Source organism: Neospora caninum, chromosome Ia (assembly GCF_000208865.1).
Source record: "Neospora caninum Liverpool complete genome, chromosome Ia".
Taxonomy (NCBI): domain Eukaryota; phylum Apicomplexa; class Conoidasida; order Eucoccidiorida; family Sarcocystidae; genus Neospora; species Neospora caninum.
The window spans coordinates 1,134,594-1,155,098 of NC_018385.1; the positions used below are offsets into that span (position 1 = coordinate 1,134,594).

The 20,505-nt window shown below is 53.9% G+C and overlaps 2 protein-coding genes across 2 annotated transcripts; one reads left to right on the forward strand and one right to left on the reverse strand.

Moving 5' to 3' along the window:
• Window positions 1-943: 943 nt before the first annotated feature.
• On the forward strand, window positions 944-11,464 carry NCLIV_001250 (putative guanylate binding protein; the record flags this gene model as incomplete). The annotated part of the gene is made up of 17 exons (XM_003879621.1): window positions 944-1,231; window positions 1,668-2,187; window positions 3,224-3,639; window positions 4,467-4,751; window positions 4,947-5,119; window positions 5,463-5,973; window positions 6,209-6,456; window positions 6,613-6,753; window positions 7,061-7,199; window positions 7,683-7,821; window positions 8,254-8,429; window positions 8,809-8,985; window positions 9,411-9,530; window positions 9,930-10,145; window positions 10,542-10,691; window positions 10,893-11,067; window positions 11,253-11,464. 17 exons carry the CDS (start codon window positions 944-946, stop codon window positions 11,462-11,464), a joined length of 4,086 nt encoding a protein of 1,361 aa, XP_003879670.1.
• A 4,948-nt stretch (window positions 11,465-16,412) lies between these two features.
• On the reverse strand, window positions 16,413-17,753 carry NCLIV_001260 (putative RNA binding protein; the record flags this gene model as incomplete). Its single annotated transcript, XM_003879622.1, has 3 exons — window positions 16,413-16,527; window positions 16,923-17,027; window positions 17,506-17,753. 3 exons carry the CDS (start codon window positions 17,751-17,753, stop codon window positions 16,413-16,415), a joined length of 468 nt encoding a protein of 155 aa, XP_003879671.1.
• Between the last annotated feature and the right edge of the window lie 2,752 nt (window positions 17,754-20,505).

Consider the following 20,505-nt stretch of genomic DNA (forward strand, 5'->3'; position numbering starts at 1 on the left):
AGAAAACCCAAGAAAAAGGGACGTCCGAGGTTCACGCGTGTGCGACATGCGGGAACGTGTGCTGCAGCTTTTCTCAGCCGCCCGCCAGCCTGCTCGCGTCCGTCGCGTTTTTCGCCGATTTTCACTGTGGAACGCCGGGTTTCTCGCTCTCGTTTAGTCTGGCATTTCGCGGGCGCCGTGGAAAAAACGGTTCTCGAATCTCCAAGGGCGATTCTGCGGGTTCGTAGGCTCGTTCGCGTTCCCATTGCGATCCCGATGTCTCCGCAACACAGCGCGCTTGTCTGCCGTATGTGTAGGTTGAAGTGCCTCGCCGCGGTTGAAGTTCTCTTCGTTTTTCTTTGCAAGGCGCCATTCCGAAGTGAAATCTCACGTCGCGCCTTCCCTTTCCCGGAAGACGACTGAGGGCCTTTATTTGAGCTGTTGTTCCCTGAGTGCTCGACTTCCTACGCGGCCTCTGACGTCTCCGCGGCGGCCTGCACACGAGCTGCTGTATGTACACCCAAAAGGTTCTGCCGGCGTGGACCTCTCTAAAGTGTCGACACGGGAACCGTTCCCTTTTCCATTTTCTCGTCTCTCGTGGCATAACAGCTGCACACTGTAGGAGACAAACCTGCTAAGATTCGCTTTTTCACAACCCTCCACCGTGTCTCCCGTCCCTTGTGTCGCCGCGCTGCATTTCCGAACTCTGCCTGTAGAAGGCCTGAAGACATCTCCCTCGCACACACCGTCAATCCAGACTTTCTCGCGGCGCAGCCCTCTTGTTTCCCTTTTCCCTCTCCTTTTTTCTCCACCTGTTCCCCGTGGTGGAGGTCGGTCTTCGAAGATGTGCGAGCCCTGCGCGGACCGTGACCGCACCCTTTTGCGTTCAGGCTGAGCGGCGTCGTTCTGCAGCCCGCTTGTATCTTTTTCGCTCCGCAAATCGGTTCGTTTTACGCGAAGAATCATGCCCGCCCCGAACCCGGCTGCTTCGCCCCCTGTTGTGCCTCCGTTGAACGCTGTCTTGTCCACGCGTCCCGTCTCGTCTCCCGCCTCGCCCTCCGGAGCTCCGTACTTCCTCGCTGTCACTGGGGCGGTTGCATCCTGGTTGATGCTTCTGTGTGTCGCGCAAGAGCTGCCCTACGACCTGGGCGAAGGTCTCGGCATTCGCTTTCGCCGCTGGCTCCGCGCACATCCGCTGCTCTTCGCGCCGTGGACTGCTTTTCTTCGCTGGCTGGGCCGCAGAAGGCGTCTCGTGAGTCTCGGAGACTTCATTCTCAGAGAACACATTCGTCTGAGTGGCTGACCCGAGTGTCCCCGTGCTCTTGCTTCTGTGAAGGTCCAGAGAACTCGCGGCGGCAGGCAGCGGAGCTCTCCGGCCCTGCTCACCCACCTTTGCTTTTCGCGCCTCGTCTGCCTTGCTTCTTCTGCGAAAAAACGAAGGACAACCAAAACGCGACCCAAGACGGAGAAAACCTAAACCGCCACCGGAGACGGGAGTCTGTGCAGCCTGGCGAAACGCGGGACTTTCCGACCGCTTGGCCTGTCGTGTCCCACTGCCACTTCCCAGTCTTCTCTTCTGGAAAAACATACGGCGCATGCACCCTCGCAAGATGAAGGGGCTTCTCTGGAGAGACTCCTCGGCGCGGGCCGCGCTTGCTGGCCTTGCATGTGGCGATTCTGCGTCGCAGGGTGTTGCTTCGTTGCCGAGGCTTGTGGAGACCCGGAAGACGCCCGGCGAAAAGAGCAGCTCGATGCCGCTCAGACTCTCTCTCTTGCCGGTGCATGAACGGCCCGCTCAGCTCTGTCTCTTACTCGCTGTGACGCTTCTCTCGCTCCTCCTCAGTTCGTTCTTCGTCGCCTCGCCCTCCGATCTCCTGGGCTCCCACCTCAGTCTCCCTCGCTCCTCCTCGTCTGGGACTCCGCCGGTCGCTCCCGGTCTCTCCAGCTCTTCGCCTTGGCTTGGACTCGCCGCGTCTGCCTCACCGTCGCCTCTTCAACCTCCCTCCTTCTTCCTTCTACCTGCCTCTGCATCCCCGCTCGCCTCCACTGCCGCCGGGCTGGCCGGCGGGGTTGTCGCCTTCGGGGCGCGCGGGGCAGAGACTGCGGAAGTTGCGCCAAAGACCTCGAAGGGCGAAAAGGGCTCGAAAAAAAAGAGGAAAACGGCGCCTCGGCTTCTCCAAGTCGTCCGGCCAAATGAACGCCATACTGGTGAGAGTCGCGGAATCAGACGTCTTCTTTCCCGTTGCTCTTTCATCTCGTGATCGTCTTCGTGAGCCTGTCACTTTCGCTGCCTCTCGTTCACTTGCTGGTTTCTGCTGCGTCGTTGCGGAGTCGCGATAGACGACACGAACACGGTTATTCCGAAGTCGACCTGCTCTCTGCTCAGGACTGGAAATCGACGAAGAAGCGCTGGCATACATCGAGGCGATTCCCGCGCCCGTCTCCGTGGTGACTGCTGTCGGCTCTATCCACACAGGTTCGGATGTCAAACGCCTCTAGGCAAGAGACTGTCTCAGAATACAGAAATCGCGGCCCGCAGAAGCCAGTTGCCAAGCAGCAAAGCTCAGGGATATGGAAGTTGACAGACGTATAAGCTGTAGGAAGAGCGACGGGGTGACACAGCCACACGGATCGTTCCCTCTCGCCGCCGCAGCGGTTGACACGAAACGGCAAGCATCAAAAGATGCAGGCCAACATCCGAGGCGACGAGTGGGGAGGAACAACAGGCGCCTGCCGCGGATAGAGACATGCGCACAAACTCACATTCGTGTATATCTCTCTGCATGCATATCCACATACGTGCGTCTATATATGTAGTGACATCACTGTCTAGATATACCTGTCCAGAGAGAGGGCGAGAGGACGGTAGGGTAAGGAGACTGATCAAGCAGCGACTCCAGAATCAAGGTTACGCGGAGATATGTACACGAAGTTGCATGCGTCGGTCGATGCGCATATGCGTGTGTCAGTGGATGAGAGGAGAGATGGTGAACCGCAGCTTTTTCATTGCCAGGCGATGGGAGCTCGAGAGCGGCGCAGAGAGAGACAGAGAGGCCGATGGGCGATCCTTTTAGGTGGACGGGGTTGACGCGCGGCTACTCAAGCGCGTGCAGCTGCGTCGGGAGAGAGGAAAAATCTCCTGAGTTAACATTGCTGCCTGGTCAGAAGACGCGTCTCGGGGTCTGCGCTTTCCTCTGTCTTCTCCACCTTTCTGTCTCTCTTTTCCGTCTCTGTCTCTCTCCAGGCAAGAGTTTCCTGCTCTCGCAGCTCCTCGCTTTCTCCTACTCTCATGATCTCTCCTATGACCCTCTGCCGGACGCGTCCGCCGCAAACGCGACTTCCTCTTCTCGCCGCTTCACAGCCTTCCCCGTGGGCTACACGGTCCACCCTGGGACGCAGGGCCTCTCGTTCTGGAGTGAGCCTTTGCAGGTGGATCGGCGGACCGGGAAAGTTGTGGGAGGCGAGGGCGAGGATGGCCGAGCCAAGAGAAAGAGCACCGCAGGCCTTGGCGCTGAGGAAGTGACGAATGTTCTCCTCCTCGACACTGAGGGGTTTGGCGGGCCGAACGTGACTCGGAGCTACGACCAACTCCTCTACGCCGTGGCCTCCCTCGTCTCCTCGGAGCTCCTCTTCACCACCATGAAGATGATCGATGCGCAGGTGGGCCCCACCGAAGCGCTAGAGCAATGCATGCAACGGAAGGAAGACAAAGGAGGTCTCCAAAAAGCCATGTCTGCTCACATACAAGCCTATCTGTGTGCATGTGTTTGCCTCTCTGCATCTGTGCCTGCCTATCTGTACCTGTGCCCATGTGTATAACGTTTAAACACATATACTTATATATATATATGAAGGGAGCAGTAGTGTACATAAAGTGGGGGTATGTACTGTACTGACGTGCATGCTTAGACTGGGTGTGGTATGTCCGTGTGAACACCGTCTCTCCCAGTGTCTCTCAGAGACACTTTTAAATACTTTTCTGGGTGAAGGCATAGTTGCCTGTTGTGAGCGGTGGCGCTCGATATCGGAGGGGTTGTGTAATCTGCACGGGTCCTATAAAAAAAGGACTGTTTTTCGCAGGGCACTCTTAACCTTTTTCTCCGTTTTCGTCTTCGTCGCCACGCATGCCCGCTCAGTTCCTCACGTTTACATACGAAAGTCCGTTTATCCATTTACATAAATATATATATATATATAATATGCGTGCATATATACGTGTGAGTCGCCTTTGGGAAGATTCAGCGTCGCAGCAAAGAAGCGGAGCTCTTCAGTTTTTTCAGCGCCTCGATCGCGACAGGGTGTCCACCGCAGATTCCTATTCATTCCTCGCCTTTCTGGCTTTCTCGCCTTTGTTGCCTTCTCGCGTTTCTCGTGTTTTCGTTTCTGTTCTCTCTTCGCCCCTTGCCTTTGCGCACTTGCTGTTCCTCGATCTGTTTTGCCGTGTGCATGTCTTTGGTTTGCGCTTTCCTTTTCGGATGCATTTTCAGTCCCTGCAGCTGTTGGAGGATTTGACGCGCGACGCGAATTTGTTCAATTTGCGGGCACATGCGCAGTCGGTGAACGCGACACGGACGCTGTCGGCCTCGCAGACGCCCGGCCAAGACGACTCGCCAAGCCTCCCAGCTGTGAGAGCGACGGCGGGAGCGGCGCCGGAGAAAGAGAGGCCGGGGCCTGTGGCGGGGCGGGCCGTCGAGGAGTCTGTCGCGGGGTCGGCGCTCTTCTCCTCGCTGGCGCCCTGCTGTCTCTCGTGGATCGTCCAAGACTTTGTCCAGGTGAGAGAAATCTTTGCTAGAAATCTTTGCATGCGTGCCTCGGGAAAGCCCCCGCGGTCGTTGTCTCTGCGGCATGGAGGGGCGTTCTTCGCCGCGGAGTTTGTTTCTCATAGCCCTCTGTCAGAACGAGTCAGGGTGCGCTTTTGTGGAAGGTGCCGTGCATGACCGCAAAACGGGCTCGAGTCGTGTCTCCAGGACCTCCAAGGACTGACGGCACTGCAGTGGCTGGACCGCTTGATTGCCACGCACCGCTGGAGCGCCTCGCCCGCCGAGGTCGAGAAGAACTTCTGGAAAGAGAAACGCGGAACGGAGAAGGGCAAAAAACCCGGCGAAGAAGACGGCGACAACTCCCTGTCCCATTCGCTGCGGTACGCGTGCCAGCCGGAAAGAGGACAGAGAGGGAACCACACAGAGTTCAGTGGAGAGAGAAAAGCTCGAAAAGAAGTGGGAAAAAAGGGGACGGCAGAGGAACCCCAACGAACCTGGTTAGGGGAGAAAAAGAGAGGGATGGAAAACGAGGAAAGAAGGTCCGTCTTTTCCTCTCCCTTTTGCCCCTCCTGCCTTGTCGCGGCGGTGTGGAGCACCCGTTAGCGTCTTGGTCCACTGCGCTTTCGGCAGGGTCCGTTTCCTCTGCATGCGACACTCTGCTCGCTCTTGTTTCGTCCCTCGTAGAAATCCTTTTTGGACGCCTGTGAACGTTGTGGTTTCCAGGTCTTTCTATGACTCCATTCAGTGTGTGGCGCTTCCCGCGCCGTCTTCGTCCTCGGAGGCGTTGCAGCGGCTCGACCTCCTGCCGCTGTCGGAAATGACGCCGGTCTATAGGGCGGCCTTCCAGGACTTCAAAGACGCGCTGCTGAAGCGCGTGGCAAACAACTTCAAAGCGAAGAGCCGCCTCCTCCACCCTGCGAGCGGGGGCGGCGCGCAGGGAGTCTGCGCTCGCCGGGGAGGAAGGAGCGGCGAGACGGGCGAGAAGAGCGGGGAGTCTGGGGAGCTCTGTGGAGGCGAAGAGATGACTGGAGAGGAAGCGCGAGAAGGGCGGGGAGATCACGAGAACGAACAAAGCGAAGAAGAAACTGGGAAGCGAAACCGACGCGGAAGTGTCGGCCGAGTGGCGATGAGTGGCAAGGACGTCGCAGACCTCCTGCGGTTTCTCGTCAGAGCTGCGAACCTAAATATGTTCGAAAACGTGCAAATCTTCATGAACCACTTCTCGACTGTCCGGGTGAGCGCCACGCGTCTTCCATATATATATATATATACATACATACATGCGTCCGTTTTTCTGTGTTATATCCGTCTTGTTGTGTGTGCGTGGATTGTTTGTATATACGTGGGAGCAAGCGCAAAGTGTTGGGTGTTTCGCCTTCCACTCGATTCGCTTGCCACGAACAGAGGCGCCTCCTTGTTCGTTTCCTTGATTGTGCTCTGCGTGCCTTTGTCGCGGAGTCTGCTGTCAGTCGGACTTGGCGAAGAATGACCTCCTCTTACTTTTCGACGAGGACATGCAGAGGTTTTTGAACGTCCATCCACCGCCGCTTCCGCCGCTTTTCTTCTCCTTCGCGGACTCGCTTCGGCAGCAGCTGCTACAGCAGTGGCAGCAACAGATTCGCGGCCAGGAGGGCCTGCATGCGCACGAAGTTCAGCAGCGTCAGCAGGAAGAGATGATCCAGAAACTGAACGAGAAAGTCGAGAAGTTCCGCGGCATGTAAGCGACCCATCCGCACGGGCTCTCCACGAGCTGCCGCGCGCCGCTTTATTACCGTTCCCCGATTTTCTCCATCCACGCGGCTCGCGCGAGAGTCCACGGGCCGACGGCGAGCACACCAGACGGAAGATGTTGCCTCTTTTGGTCCTTTTGCAGAGCCGAGGAGCAAGTTCGGAAATACTGCCGGGAGTTCTGTGGTAAACGCCTGCAACAAGTTCAACAAGAAATTCAAAAGCACCAGCAGCGCCTCCCGATGGCGCCCCAGGCGCTCGCCGAGTGGGCGATCTACGAGCAGCGGTGGGCGAGGCAGCGGGGACGCACGCAGAAAACTGCGACAAAAAGGACAGAAAGAAAGGAGAGGAAGAGAGAAGGGCGAAACGCGCAGAGAGAGAGACAGCTGCGGGAGAAGAGGCGGAGGCAACAAAGAGAGAGACAGAGCGGTCCGGAGTTCGCGACCAGCAACGGAGAAGTAGCGGAGAGACAGGAAAGAATGTGGTAGAGGGGACAGAGACAGAGGAGACAGAGGCCGACGAAGAGGTCACAGAAGAGAGAGATCGACATGTCTCGTTTGCGTTCGGGATTTGTTTTCCTTCTGCGTGGCCAGACTTCAGCGGTCGCTTCTGACAGACGAAGTTAACCGGGGCGGTCGAGATTTTGCATCGGCAGACGTCTGCGAGGAGGAACTGCGAGCGTACGACGAGAAAGTCGAGAATCTGTTCCTTTTTCTGCACAAGGAAAACACGGTAGGTGCTTCGCCGTCGTCTCTCAGACAAAAACACGCCTGACACCGCGCTTTTCACGAGCTTTGTCCGAGCAAGAAAGGAGGGGATCTGGAGCGGCCGCGCCTCATACAAATACACAGTATAAGGTGAATGCTTAGGCACATGTTGTCTCTATGAACGCTTTGCACTTATATGCATATATATATATATATATGTAGAGATATATAAATCTAGATGTATACAGGCATATACTTATGCAGATTTGTACGGTTATCGATATGTGTATATATTTGTGTATATGTGAATGTGTCCACAGCTACAAACGGGCTTTTGTCTGGTGGCTGTCTTTTTGCGTGAATTGAGGGAGCGTCAGCGACTTCGTAGGGCAAAGATGGGGATGGGCGAGTGCCGACTGGTTTTTGTCCCGCTTTTCCCTTTCTGCGGCCCGGAGAATGCGCCTGGTGAGGTACTCTCGGTGCCTCCCGTGCATCCGCGTTCTTGCAGAAAAAAATTACGGCGTCCATGCAAAAAGCGGAAGAGCAGGCTGTGGCGTTCTTTGCCGAGCAGCTGAAGCAACACCCGCTGGAGATGCTCAGGCCCCTGGAGCAATTTCGCGCGCTTCTTTTCGAGTGGAAAACTGGAGGTACTGCCATCGCGGCGCATGCGCCGATGCCGGAGGCGCCACTGAGGAATGGCCGTTCAGAGACTCGTGGGGACCCATGGGGGGGAGACACCCAACGCGCAGCACGCTTCTGCATGCAGAAGAAGGGTTCTTCTCGTACTTCCATAAAACATTTCAAAACCGGAGGCTGACCGGGGCCTCATGTCTTTTCGAGGGGACCAGACCTGTCGAGTCTGCATGCGCTTCGTGTGTAGGGTATGCAGCAGCCTCTTCTTGCACGCACAGGGGAAAGAGGCTCTCTGGAGACTGCAGACACCCCAGACTATGCACTTCACGCGTGCACCTGTCTCTGCACATCGAGATGTGCGTGCAAATTTATAGTGTGCATGCATCCTGCGACGCCTTCCGTCAACTTACGTGGAGCGTGATGGCGCGTCTTTGTTTGCGGAACAGCTTGGGAGGTTTTCGAACAGAAGGTGGAAGACCTCAGAGCAGTGCGTCAGATCTACAGCGTCTTCGAGCAGCGGCTGACGACAGAGCTGAAGAGATTGGAGCAGCAGGCTTTGCAGCATTGGAACGAAAAGTGCACCGAAATTGCATCTGTAGGCGCTGGGGCAGGTCGGCGACGTGTAAACGGGGGTGACACGTGAAACCCCGCAGAGGGGGCTCAGGGACTGACGCTGTCAAACTGGCACGCAAACACAAATATATATATATATATATATATATATATATACATTTATACATACATATTTACATACATCTGTGCGTACATCCGTATATGAATGTATTCATGCGTATACATATATGTAAATGTATACATATGTATGGGCGTGCACGGAAGGAAAGACGTGCGTGCGTGTACTCGCGCTCGTAGGTGGAGTTCTATGTAGCTAGGTTTCAACTCTTAGACAGGTGGCGTCCGTTCTGCTGTTTGCTTTGTCATGGGTGTGATCCCTTTTGATCTGGTCCTCGCGGGTGTTCCCTCTGTGTGGCTTTGTTTCGCAGGACATCCTCCACAAGTGGAGCAACACGTACAAAGCGGAAGTGATCGCTTCGTTTCCCAAGATCCAGTCTCTCCCCGTGGATGAAGACATTCTGCATGCAGCGTCTGAGAACAAAATGCAGGACGCGCTGGACGAGATGAATGCGCTGTATTGCGCGAAAACGTCTCCCTGGCAGCAGGTAGAGTTTGCACGGCGATGCTCACGCCTCCATCCGCATCGTCTGCGTCGTATGCAGTCAGTGCGGAGAACTCGCGGAGCCTCGAGGCACGCAGGCACCCAGCCGGGGATGTCCCCACGGCTCAGCTGGCGTCCGAGACGAACACTCAAACTGCAAGTGGCGTGGTTGACAAAGTTGGGCTGAGAGACGCGTCGCTGGGGCAAGAGCTCGGAACCAGGCACAAAGTGTTTTCGTTCAACGCCTCATTTCCCTTCTTTTCTCCGTAGATGGGAGTGATGGACGCCGGGCAAGAGGCGCGTGGGCGGCCGCAATTCAGTTTTCGCTCTTTCGTGCATGCTACGAATCCGCTTACTCGCTTGCGGCCTCAAAAACCTGGAGTCAACTTTAATACCATTCGTAGTTTCTCAACCCGCTGCTGCTCTCAGGTGGCAGGACAACTGAGGGAAGTGATGCGCGAGAGGCAGAAGGAGCTCGAGATGCAGAATGTCGAAGCCATAAAAACAAACTGCAAAGAACCTCTGGATAAGCTTCTGAAGAAGCTGCAAGTAAGACATCATCTTCAGGGGAGTCGCCTCAGTGTGGTTTTGCATGCTGAGTGGAGCCAAGCACATTCGGGCCGTTCTGCTGTTCTTTCCATTGCGGATTTGTCTCTTGTGTTCCCGAGATACGCACATTTGGAGAGGCTTGTGGTTGCAGTGAAGCGACGGGTGTGAAAGGGGGCGGAAACGGAACGTCCTTCCGACGCAGGCCGGGGGAGTCACTCCGACTTGTTGTTTCTTCGTTTGCGTTCTCTTTCGGTCGTGCTGCTGCCGTCGAGGGCGTCTCCTGTAGACGCAGAACCGCAGGCCTTCTTGCCAATAGGCATGCGCCATTCGTTCGTTTTCAAAACATAGAAATCGGCTATTTCTTTCCGCCCACTTTCTTCGCGCTCCCTCTCCCTGTAGCCTGAAGCCGAGAGTCGCTACCTCTGGACCACGTTCCTGTCTCTTGCTCGACGAGAAGCGTTGGCCGTACTTTCGTCCCAGAACGCTCAGACCCGAGCTACCGTTCTCCTGTCGGAGCGTCTGGTGAAGCGCGTGACGGAGCACTGGCTGGAGACAGACGTCAGAGCTACTTACGCAGATACCATTTGGAGGAACATGGTTAATCTGTGCCAGCAGGTACGGGGGAACGGACGCGCGTCGCACAGCGGCGAAGAAGGTCAGAGCAATTGTCGATTGAGACGTCTTGCGGGTTACTGTTCTTTGAGACAGTTGGGTTGTACGTTGTTGGACGCCGTGAAGAGGGGAAGCGAGGACACGAAGGACGGGCATCCCGAGAGGACATTGGAGTTTCCCAGGTGCGCCTGGTTGAGGGTGACCGATGCCCCTGCAGAGAAAGCGTATGACCGTGCGGGGTGCGCGGAAGGATTCGCGCGGTATCTGCATGAAGTGAAGAATGGAGAGAAACATTTGTCAGTAGCAACACGGCTTTTGGGAAACACGGTTCGTCATTTGTCTTGTATCTGTGGCTACGTCATTCTCATTCTTATTCGCTACTGTGCTTTTTGCCCGTAGATTGCTGGAGGAATCGTAGGAGTTGGAGGCTTGCTCATCTTCAGCACATACAACATCTGGATGGGACTAGGCATGATGGCGGTGGGAGCATGGCTGCTCTTCGGAATTGTGACTCTTATCGGCTGGATGAGAGGAGCCTTCAAATTCACCGTAAGAACCAGATCGGAATAACTTCATCATGTGGGAACGGAGACCGGGGATAGGGGAGCTACCTGATAGGCTTCCCAGGACGCACGCATGATGGACTGGACTCAAGACGTTTAGCGGTGAACGCCGCGGGCCGCCATTTTCCCGTCATTCGGATTATGTCGTGTTCCGTTCTGCGTTCTGCACGTTTTTTGTTTTCTTCAGGTCCAGGGTCTGTGGCACGGCCTGCAAGACCGGGTCGGACTGGAGGCAGCTGTCGGCATCTTTTTCATTACCGCAGCTGTAGTTGGTGCCACCGGCTTCCGATGGTTCTCAATTCGAAAAGCTAGGGCTGTCCCGTACGTGGCTGGTCCCCAGACCTACCAGCCAAGCCCATGCAGTAAGCTACACAGGTCTACCGACACTGTATGCCAACGTTGACAATGCGTTCCTCTCACGGAGAGTATTGCTCACAGTGGCCGTGGCCGTCGGCTGCGCTATTGCGGAAAGGAACCCGAAGACTCAGACTCTCGGGAGAAGCGCGTGCCACGCTCGACTGATGCTGTTGCGTGTCCGGTTTTGCAGGTATGTCCCGGCCGTGTTCTGTTGACCCCGGTGCCTACAGCATGGCCGCAGGCCTATCTCGAGCATCCCAGTCGGCCATGCCTCAGCAGATGGAATTTCCGACGCCTCTAGGCGTAAGGTCGTCAGCGGCTCCGACATCCTCCATGATGTACGACTCTATATTCCCTGACGCAGAAAGAAAGAGCCGTTACTCGACAGCGTATGTAGGCTGAACCGGCCGTTTGCTAGTCTCCACTGAAGACAACTTCAAGCAATGGTGCACCGTGGCGTGCTTCCGGCGCCTCCCAGTGGCAAATCTGTGACGTCCTATATTTTTCGTACCCCACAGAACATCGTGGCAATGACGAGGTGATGCCAGTGACCTGGTCGGCAGACCATGAGCATCAGTATCCGGTTGCCGACTGGCTTTGGAACGGTTAGCTCTCCCCCACCGCCTGTCTATTGTCATCAGCTTCTGCGTCAGCGGTGTTCGATTGCCAGTGTTAGTGCTGGTACTCTGGTTCTTTGAACTGATTAAGAGACCAAGAAAACAGTTCTGGTCATGACGCGTATTCGAGTAACTGTGAGAAACGAGTTGAACGGGCGCATTCACTCCACTAGTCAGCATTTGAGCCCCTTTTGCAGGAACTCTAGGTGTGTAAAGTCGTTCGCAGGCCGGCGTCGGCTTTCATTTTCCGAGCAGCTAGCCTTTTTGAAACCATTTGGCAGTAAGCATCATGTATGTGACGGGAGCCGCGTCTGCCATAACGTTCCGTGGCGAGTCCCACTGCTGCATGAACTAACAAGACTCGCAAAGTTTCCTCCGCTTGGCTAGCAATACCAGTTGCCAGATGGCGCAGGCGATGATCCATCAGTTCCTCTTCATTTCTGACTCACGCACCAACAAACGTCTCACGTGCTGGCCGCAGTTGTCAAGGAAGGAAACTGTCACTATTTAAAGAATACACGAAAACTCACAGAACGGCGCTGGGTAGTACTGCAAGCAACAAACAAGAACCGGAACACCACAGGTCCGAACTCACGCCGTGATCGGATCTGCTCGAGTCGATAAGGGTCTCATTCTGACACATAGGCGCAATTTTGCCTCCACCAAAGGATTCGATTTTGGTCCTGCTTACAGGTGTTTGACTTGTGCGAGAGCCTTCAATATCTCATCTGCATGTCTGTCTAGGGCTCCAGTCTCTGCTACCTCTTTGTCTCTTGCTTTTCGGAGAGTTTTCACTAAAATCTCCAGGGCTTCCACTCTCCTTTCTTTTTCGTCATTTTGTTGCCGCAGCTTGGCAGCCTGAACATTTCCACGACAACGCAGTGAATGTCCTCACGCCGGAGTTGGGATCAGTATAATGCACACAGGCGTACCTGTTGAAGGGCCCTCTTTCTGCAATACGTAATATCGGTCTCGTGCAGCGAGAATTCGCTACACAAACAACAATGTGTGGAACACACTGAACGACGGCATTTTGTTCTCGATTCTTACTGTCGAAGAGCCTGGAAAATACCGTTGACGCCCGGAACAGCACTCATACCTGCCGGCTTTAGTATTTTGGGGGAAGGGAGAGACAGCGCTTCGCTTCTGCGTGACGAGATGGAGCCGGGCGTCGAAGTGCCTGGAGGACCACCGGCTGCTGTGGCTTCTTGGACTAGCTTCGGTGTTTCGCCGGTTCCTCTTCGTTGTCTTCGAGACAATTCTGCAGAGTTATCCCGAGAAGCCAAAGAGGTGCAAATACCTATCGTGGCATGAGATGTTTCAGACAGCCGATAGCATTCGTAAGACAAGACGTACCGGACGACGGTGTATGAAAATGATACGGGCACTGTTCTGTGTTAGTCAACTGCGCACTCCGGGCGGTAGATAAGGGTGATTGAGGAGGGGAGGGGTATGGCACAGATATACAACTTGACGGTTCAAGAAACTCCTTCGCAATCGCCTCTAGGCAGCCAGCAGCAAACGAATTGGATTTCAAACTGTTTCCTTCACAACGGGTCTCAAGCGCACGGCCAGATGCGCATGAGTCTCGAGACTGTCTTCGAGAAATCGACTGCCAACGGTATGTGCGTTCGTAACCGGGTGTGCTGGCCGGTTCTCTGCCGTACCGAGCGAGCGAAAGCAACGAAGGACTGGCCATCCTGATTCAGATCAGTAGGCGATACAAGGTACGTAAAACCACACGCTGAAAAACAACCTAGGACAGGCAGAATAGAGTCTGCAAATACGCTGCACAGTGTCAAACGAATTATACAAATCTTCCAATCTTGAGCCCGTAACTAAGAACAGCTTTGTGCAGGTGTCAGGGGTCTATACACCAGCTGAATTGCGAACACAGGCATTCCTTCGATTGAACAGTTTGCTGTTCTGTGGCGCTCCTCGTTTGATGGACGATGTTTGGCAAATCAAGTCGCCTGTTGACGTGGCAGTCACTCTTGGCATTGCTTCTTCGTGGCTCCACGTCCGTTCAGCGGCACCCAACAGAAACACTGCTGCCCCGCGACATCCTTGAAGCACACGCGCAGATGCTGTGCCTACTGTTTTCGGGCAGGGTCTAGCTCGTGGTTGGACAATGAGATGGAGCAGAACACTGCAGAATGGTGGATGCTTGCGGTGGTCGACGGACGTTTACCGGTACACGGTCGAATTCTGGCACCGGTTTGTCGGACATCCACAAGTATATCTTCTAATCTTACTTGGTTCCGGCGTAGCAACCAAACTCTATTGCGAAACCGGACGATTGCAGTGAGTGGTAATACAACTCGAATCGGTCCCACGACACGCAGTCTCCACGTGATATACGCTGAGCTGAGGCGGGAGCAGATCCACGGAAGACATGGAGATTCAGTATCAAAAGAACTGATGATGCATTAGTTCGGGCAGAGGATAGTTCTTGGGGCGAGTGGCAACGCTTACTAGTGGATAACATGCGATTTCCGGTTTGCAGTCGGTGCCGCTGCAGTAGAGTGCTACCGGGGAACTTCGTTGCTGCTCCCTACGTTCCAAAAAAGAAACATCGAGGTATTCCCCGGCCTCCAGAAACGGCGATGTCAGGGATCTCAGGGGAAAAAATGCATACGCATAACGGCAGAAATAGAGGCAGATGAAGGGGAAAAGGAAAAGAAAGAGGGGCGACAAACAGAGAACGGAAGCATCTGTCTTTGCAAGACAGCACAAGAATGTTCGCTTCTATTTCCGCAGGGACCTAGGAAGGGCCGATTTTACAGTGGAAAACCAAGCCTCCCCTTTCAGACTGGTTCCCTTCTTTCAGCGACTTCCTCCTCAAGTCATCTACAACGCAAGATGCTGAATCCTGCTCTGCCGAGTGGCTCAAGCGAGACAAAATTTTCTTCCGTCTACGAGAATACATATATATATATATATATATATATATATGTAGAATACCTCTATGTATATGCGGCTATTTACCTAGGGTGTAGTTATTTAACACATACATTATACATGCATGTTTATATGTAGAAGTTGTCTTCGGTTTGTAGAACTCTAGTTTCGTATGCGTGTTTGCTCAGCGGATGAAGGTGGAAGAGCTCTCCATCTCGAAAGAACAATTCTTTTTCTCATCATTTTTGTTAGGGAGTAGGACCTACACTGGAGGAAAGTGAAGTTTGAGCATACAATTGTGCTCGTTCGATCGTTCCAGCGCGTCGTCTCAATGTCGGGGGAATGACAGGGGAGTGAGAGACAGGTGCCCCTCCCCGCCGTTTAAAGAGGCGAAAACAGGCACACACACAGGCGCTCTCCGATATCTACTACATCACTCGTAGACTTGACGTTTCGCCCTACCTCAGTGATGTGTGTGTACCTGTCTGCGGTATCTAATTCCATGTCCACGTATCTGTTTATCTGCGCTTCTGGCTGTGTATGAGCAATTTCAAAGAGCTCAGGAATCATCAGTTCGGGTAGACAACTCTCTTTGGTCTCATCGCACATGTGGAAGACTAGACCTGAGTTTGAGTTTCCAAAAATCAACGAATGGCACTCTCCTCAGGTCAGTGGGCCCCCTGTCAGTAGAGATACAAAGCTATCTACCCATACAACATGTTTTATTCCCGTATCAAGGCATATCTCTAATTACCTTCACCAGTACCACCCTATTAATTACGCCGATATCCTTCTATCTCTATCTCTTCACGCTTCCTACCCGACATCTAGGTATTTGTATGTATGTATCTATGTATGTATGAATTTACATCGATACAAATAACTCGACATGTGTATCTGCATGTAGATGCGTACGCCTAAATTCTCCGTCAGGTATTGCTGCACAATAGCAGCGAGCAAGACGCAGGTTCACTGTGTCAGCGATACAAAGGTGCCACGAGCTGGAGCGTGGGACAGGCATGAGGAGCATGCCTGCCGCGAAACAGCCGCTGGCTGTGTGGTTGACAAGCGCTTCATCGCCATCGTTTTGTGGCGAAGACGACAGCGGCTTGAAACGTAAGAAACGTATTTGCGAAAAGATCCTCAAAAAGAACAGCCAGACAAGCACAGCGGCGCAGTCGAATACAGAAAACTACGCCTGTCAGCCGAACCCTCTTTGAAGGAGGAAAAAAGGAACAGCCTGCCAAAACGAGATGCGGATAGGGTCACGCGCCCCTTGATGACGCACGGATACACCCACACGCCTCTATCCCTCTAAGAAGCTGCGTCGACTCCTTTCCGTTTGAGTGGAAGGCAGTTCGTGGACGACGAACGGGAAACGAGATACAGAAGAAGCAGCAGAGGAGCAGACTGCTCTTCGACGAAACGATAAACAGATATACAGATAGATCTGTAAAGAGGAGGGAGAAGCGATGCACGAATGTGCCGACTGTAGCTCGCATTAACGCGCCACGGCGCTCCGTGACACAAGAGAGAGGAAAGGAGAAGGGCAAAGACAAGTCACTTCCTTCAAGGCTTTTCTACCCATACACAAGAGAAAAACATGGACTAAACAAAGGAATATACCTGCACGCTTGCGCATGCATATTTATAGATGGAGAACATAGGAACCATTCAGGAAGACAGATTTTGATAGATATCTAAAGCAGCTTGGTCTAGATGCAGATTTGCAGAGAGGAAGATGAGCATTTGGGTTTTTTATGGACAGAGTTGTAGGAATATTGCACGGAAAGCAGAGTAAAAAATACTGAACGAAGGAGACAAAAGCGCTTTTACGCGCCTTTCTTCTGGTACGACTGGCGAATGCGCTCCAGTTCCTCCTTCTGCGCAAGCATCTGCTGGCGCTGCGCAGCCTTCTGAGGGTTGTAGTACAAGACAATCAGATACCTGAAAACGCAGAAACCAAGGCAAACCAGATGACACCCGAAAAAAGTGAAACACAGTACATGCTTCCACGAAGACACAAGCATATATTGCCACAAAAATCCACCCACATGCATAGCCATAAATGTTTGTACATATCAACACATGGTAAGAGATACATAATTCAGGATCCTATGTCCTAAACGTCTCCGCTTTTCTCTTCATGTATACAGACATACGCCAACCTGTAGAGAATTCCGCATGAGTACATTAACCTAGAGACCTCTATGAGTATAATCTATAAAGACATATCTACATATACAGAGGCATATGCATGCGTAAACCCCTCCACATGAAGACGCCGGCAAAGCAATGGAAGAGTTCAACACAACGAGAGAAGACAAAAATGCGAAAAGCACCTGCCAGCGACATTGAAACCGGAGAGCTGATCGACTGCGGCGCGAGCATCGAAGACGTCCTCGTAGACGACAAACGCTGACCCGCGAGTCTTGTCTGTGTTTCCCCTGCAACAACCCACAGGAAGAGACTTTCCCAAATAAAAGCAATTGCCGGACGATCTGGCGTCTGTTCTATATCTGTACAGCTACACATCTACACGCACACAATCCTACATATATATATATATATATGTAAAGATGCGAGACACACAGTGCCTTCCATATGTGTATGCAGCTAACTATAGATTTATATATATGTAGTTGTCGCTGGGTACACAATGGAGATAAAGATACGCATAACAGAATACCTGTAATTGGACACTGACCAGTCCATACGTTCCTATTGTTTGTGCAACGGATAAACTTTCTGCTAACTATCTACGGCGTCAGAGACTCTCATCATGACGCGCAACTTCGACACACACACCGACGCAACTATATATATATATATATATATATATATATATGGTTTCCTATAAATACATATAGCCGTATCCACGTGCAAACAGATCTGCAAACGAACCCGTTTGCGTGGTTGACTTACTTCCGAATTTGTCTGACCGCTCCGTATTTGCCGAAGATGTCGTAAAGTTCGTCGTCTGTGATTTTGAAGGGGAGGTTTCTGACGTAGATGATTCTGCTCATGTCGGGGGCGATCTTCGCCGGGCGGCCGCGCACTGACCCGCCGGAGCCGCCTAGCCGCGTGCCGGGAGTCCCCGGCGTTTGCCCGCTGCCGATGCCGCCCATGCCGCTCGAGAGCGTCGTCTGCGGAGTCATCATCGGCGTCTGCATCTTGGCGACGGGGGAAGAAACGAAACAGAAGGCGAGAGGAAAGCCCCCAGACCCACACCAGAGGGGAAGAAGAGAGTAAAGGGAAGAAGAGAGTAAAGGGAAGAAGAGGGTAAAGGGAAGAAGAGGGTAAAGGGAAGAAGAGGGTAAGGGGAAAAGGGGGAGAGGAAGAGACAGGAGAGAACGCGAGGCCGAGGAGGACGAAGAGGCAGTTGTGCGAGAAGAGCGGGGCACGGTTGCCAAGAAAAGGAAAGGAGAAATGCGCGAGGCGAAGCAAGAGGCGAGATCTGATGAGACAGAGAGAAGGCAGGAAAAAGACAGCGAAGCTGAGAGCGGTTACGCGCGACGAGAGGACGAGGACGAAGAAGCCCAGGGAGAAGCGGGGAGGAGAACTGGGCAACCGAAGAAAAGAGATGAGACAAGAAGACGCGAAGGAGACAGGAGGGCGCGGCGAGACAAATTCCAGGGATAGTGAAGAAGGTGATTTCCTTCAGAGCCTGATTTCTGCGGGAGGAACCGCTCTGGACTGAGGAGCGAAACACTTGATAGAGATTCGGAAAGACAAACGGGACTACACGGAGGAGCGTTCCTCGTCAAAAACCCGACTGCAAGCAGAGAACCGACGAGTGAGGCGGAGAATAAGAAAAATCACAAAGATATCACGCTTTCCCCTCCGTTTTCTTTTCGCGTTTCAGAACATTCAGGGATATCGCTCCCCCTAGTGAAGATGCCAGAGCATGCGGTGATTTGACACGCCACCGGGACGAAAAGGCGCAGGGAAACACTGCTCCACATGTGTCCGTCTATAAGCCGACGACAACAGGCGCTCACCAGCCGTTTTGTCTCCTGACTGTCGCCGGAAGATCCACGGCGACAAGGCCGGGAAGAGGGCGCGGAACAAAGACTGGCTCTTTTTTTCAAAGAGGGAGAGAATCAGCCACAATCTGTACTGGGAAACGTGTGAAATTTTCCGAGCGAAACGAAGTCGCCGAGTACCCAATCGCTGCGTTTTGTGGGCACCCGCGCCAGCACACCTCTGTCGAGTCTGTCTCCTCTGCCATGAAAATCGACTCTTCAGCAGCGTGAACACCCGCGAGAAAACGCGAGAGAGACTCTCCGCTCTTCTGCTTCTCTCAGGCCTTTTTTTTGTTCGTGACGAAGACATGAGACTTTCCTCTACAACCCAACGGCTTCGAGCGCACTGTAATTCCGCGCGTGCCGAACGACAGGACATGACCATTTGAGAGCCCAGATGCCCCTCGTCTCCGTGTTTCGAAAGTTCCTTCGAAACGACTGGAAAGTCTGGAGACGCCGCGCCGCAGCGCGCAGACCCTTTGGCGCGTTGTGGATTTTTTCTGCGTGGAAAGAGGCGCAGACAGCGACTGAGGAGAATCCGCGGTTTCTTCCGTTATGCGTTGCTCGGGCAAGACACCCGAAACGGAAGACTGTAGAGAGTCGCCCTTGCCCTCTCCTCGTCCACTCTCCGTACATCGAAAAGGCAGACTTCTCTGCATTTTGGCGCAGTACGCCGGTGTATGTCGTCTTTCTTTCTCTCTGATGTGCGGGTTGTGTCACCACACTGGAGCCTCTCTGTTTCCAACCGCGCTTTTCTTGATATCTGTGGACGTTTTCACGCTTCTCTCGCCTAAGCGTAGCACCAATCCGATCCCGGTGTTCCGGCTTCCTCAGAGCCTCCGTCTCTCTCAACATGGAGGAAGAGCGTTTTTGCACGCTCGCTCTCCACGCCGAAGTTGCCCAGCCGGCACCAGACGTGTAGAGAGAGGCCGAAGCGAGCGGAAAAAACACACCAGAGAGGGAGAGGGAAGCGCGACAGGGCGGGAAGAGAGAAACAAGAGGAGCCAAGTTCTCAACACGGAGTAAGGAACGGGAAAAGAGAGACACGAAACCCGCGCGGAACATCGAGGCGGAGAGCGGGTGAGAGAGGGGAGGCGAGCAGTGAAGGGCAATGAAGGCGAAACCCGACCTCCAGTCTGTCTTCTTTGCGTCAGTCTCTGTGTCTCTTTTTTAGTTCTCTGACGCCTTTTTCTCTTTTTTCTGCCTAACCGTGTGTCTTGCTCAAACCCTCGTTTCTTCTCAACAGTGCCTCTCCCAAAACTGCCTGTGACGGCTGGTCAGAATTTTGCCGCGAAGAAAACATGCTCCGCCTCCGTCTTCAACTTGCGCTCTCAGAAGGACGCGCCAGGGGTTCTTCGGCTCTTCTCTCATTCCTCATTCCTCTCTTCTTCGCGGCTACCGCCCTCTCGCTCGCCCCTCCTCCGTCGCTTTCTTGCCCCGCTTCTGCCTTTCCTCGCCAGCTGTCTCGTCTTCCGGCATCCTGTCCTTCCTCCCCACGCTCTTCTCGCTCCCGCTCGCCTTTTCCCCTCGTTTCCTTGACTCTCCCGCGCTTGGCTTTTCCCTCAGGCCCCGCTGGTTCTCTTTCCGTCTCGGATTCGCGGCCCCGCGCCTCTGCTAGCCAGTCTCGCCGCGTTTCCTCGCCGCGTTCACCGACAGCTGCTTTTTGTCCAGACGGGGCCTTCGCCTGCACGTCCTTTCTCGCTGCCGCCGAGTGTCTCTCCGCTACCTTCCCCCGTTTCCCGCACTCGCGTCTCCCCGCCCCGGTTCCCTCCTCGCCTTCTCTCTTCCTTCCTCTTCCCTCTCCTCGTCCAGAAGCGCCCAACGTCACTCCCAGCTTCTTCTCCCGCGCTGCTGCCTCGCGCGCTCCGGCCGCGCCGCTCCTTTCTTCCTCTCGCCCTCC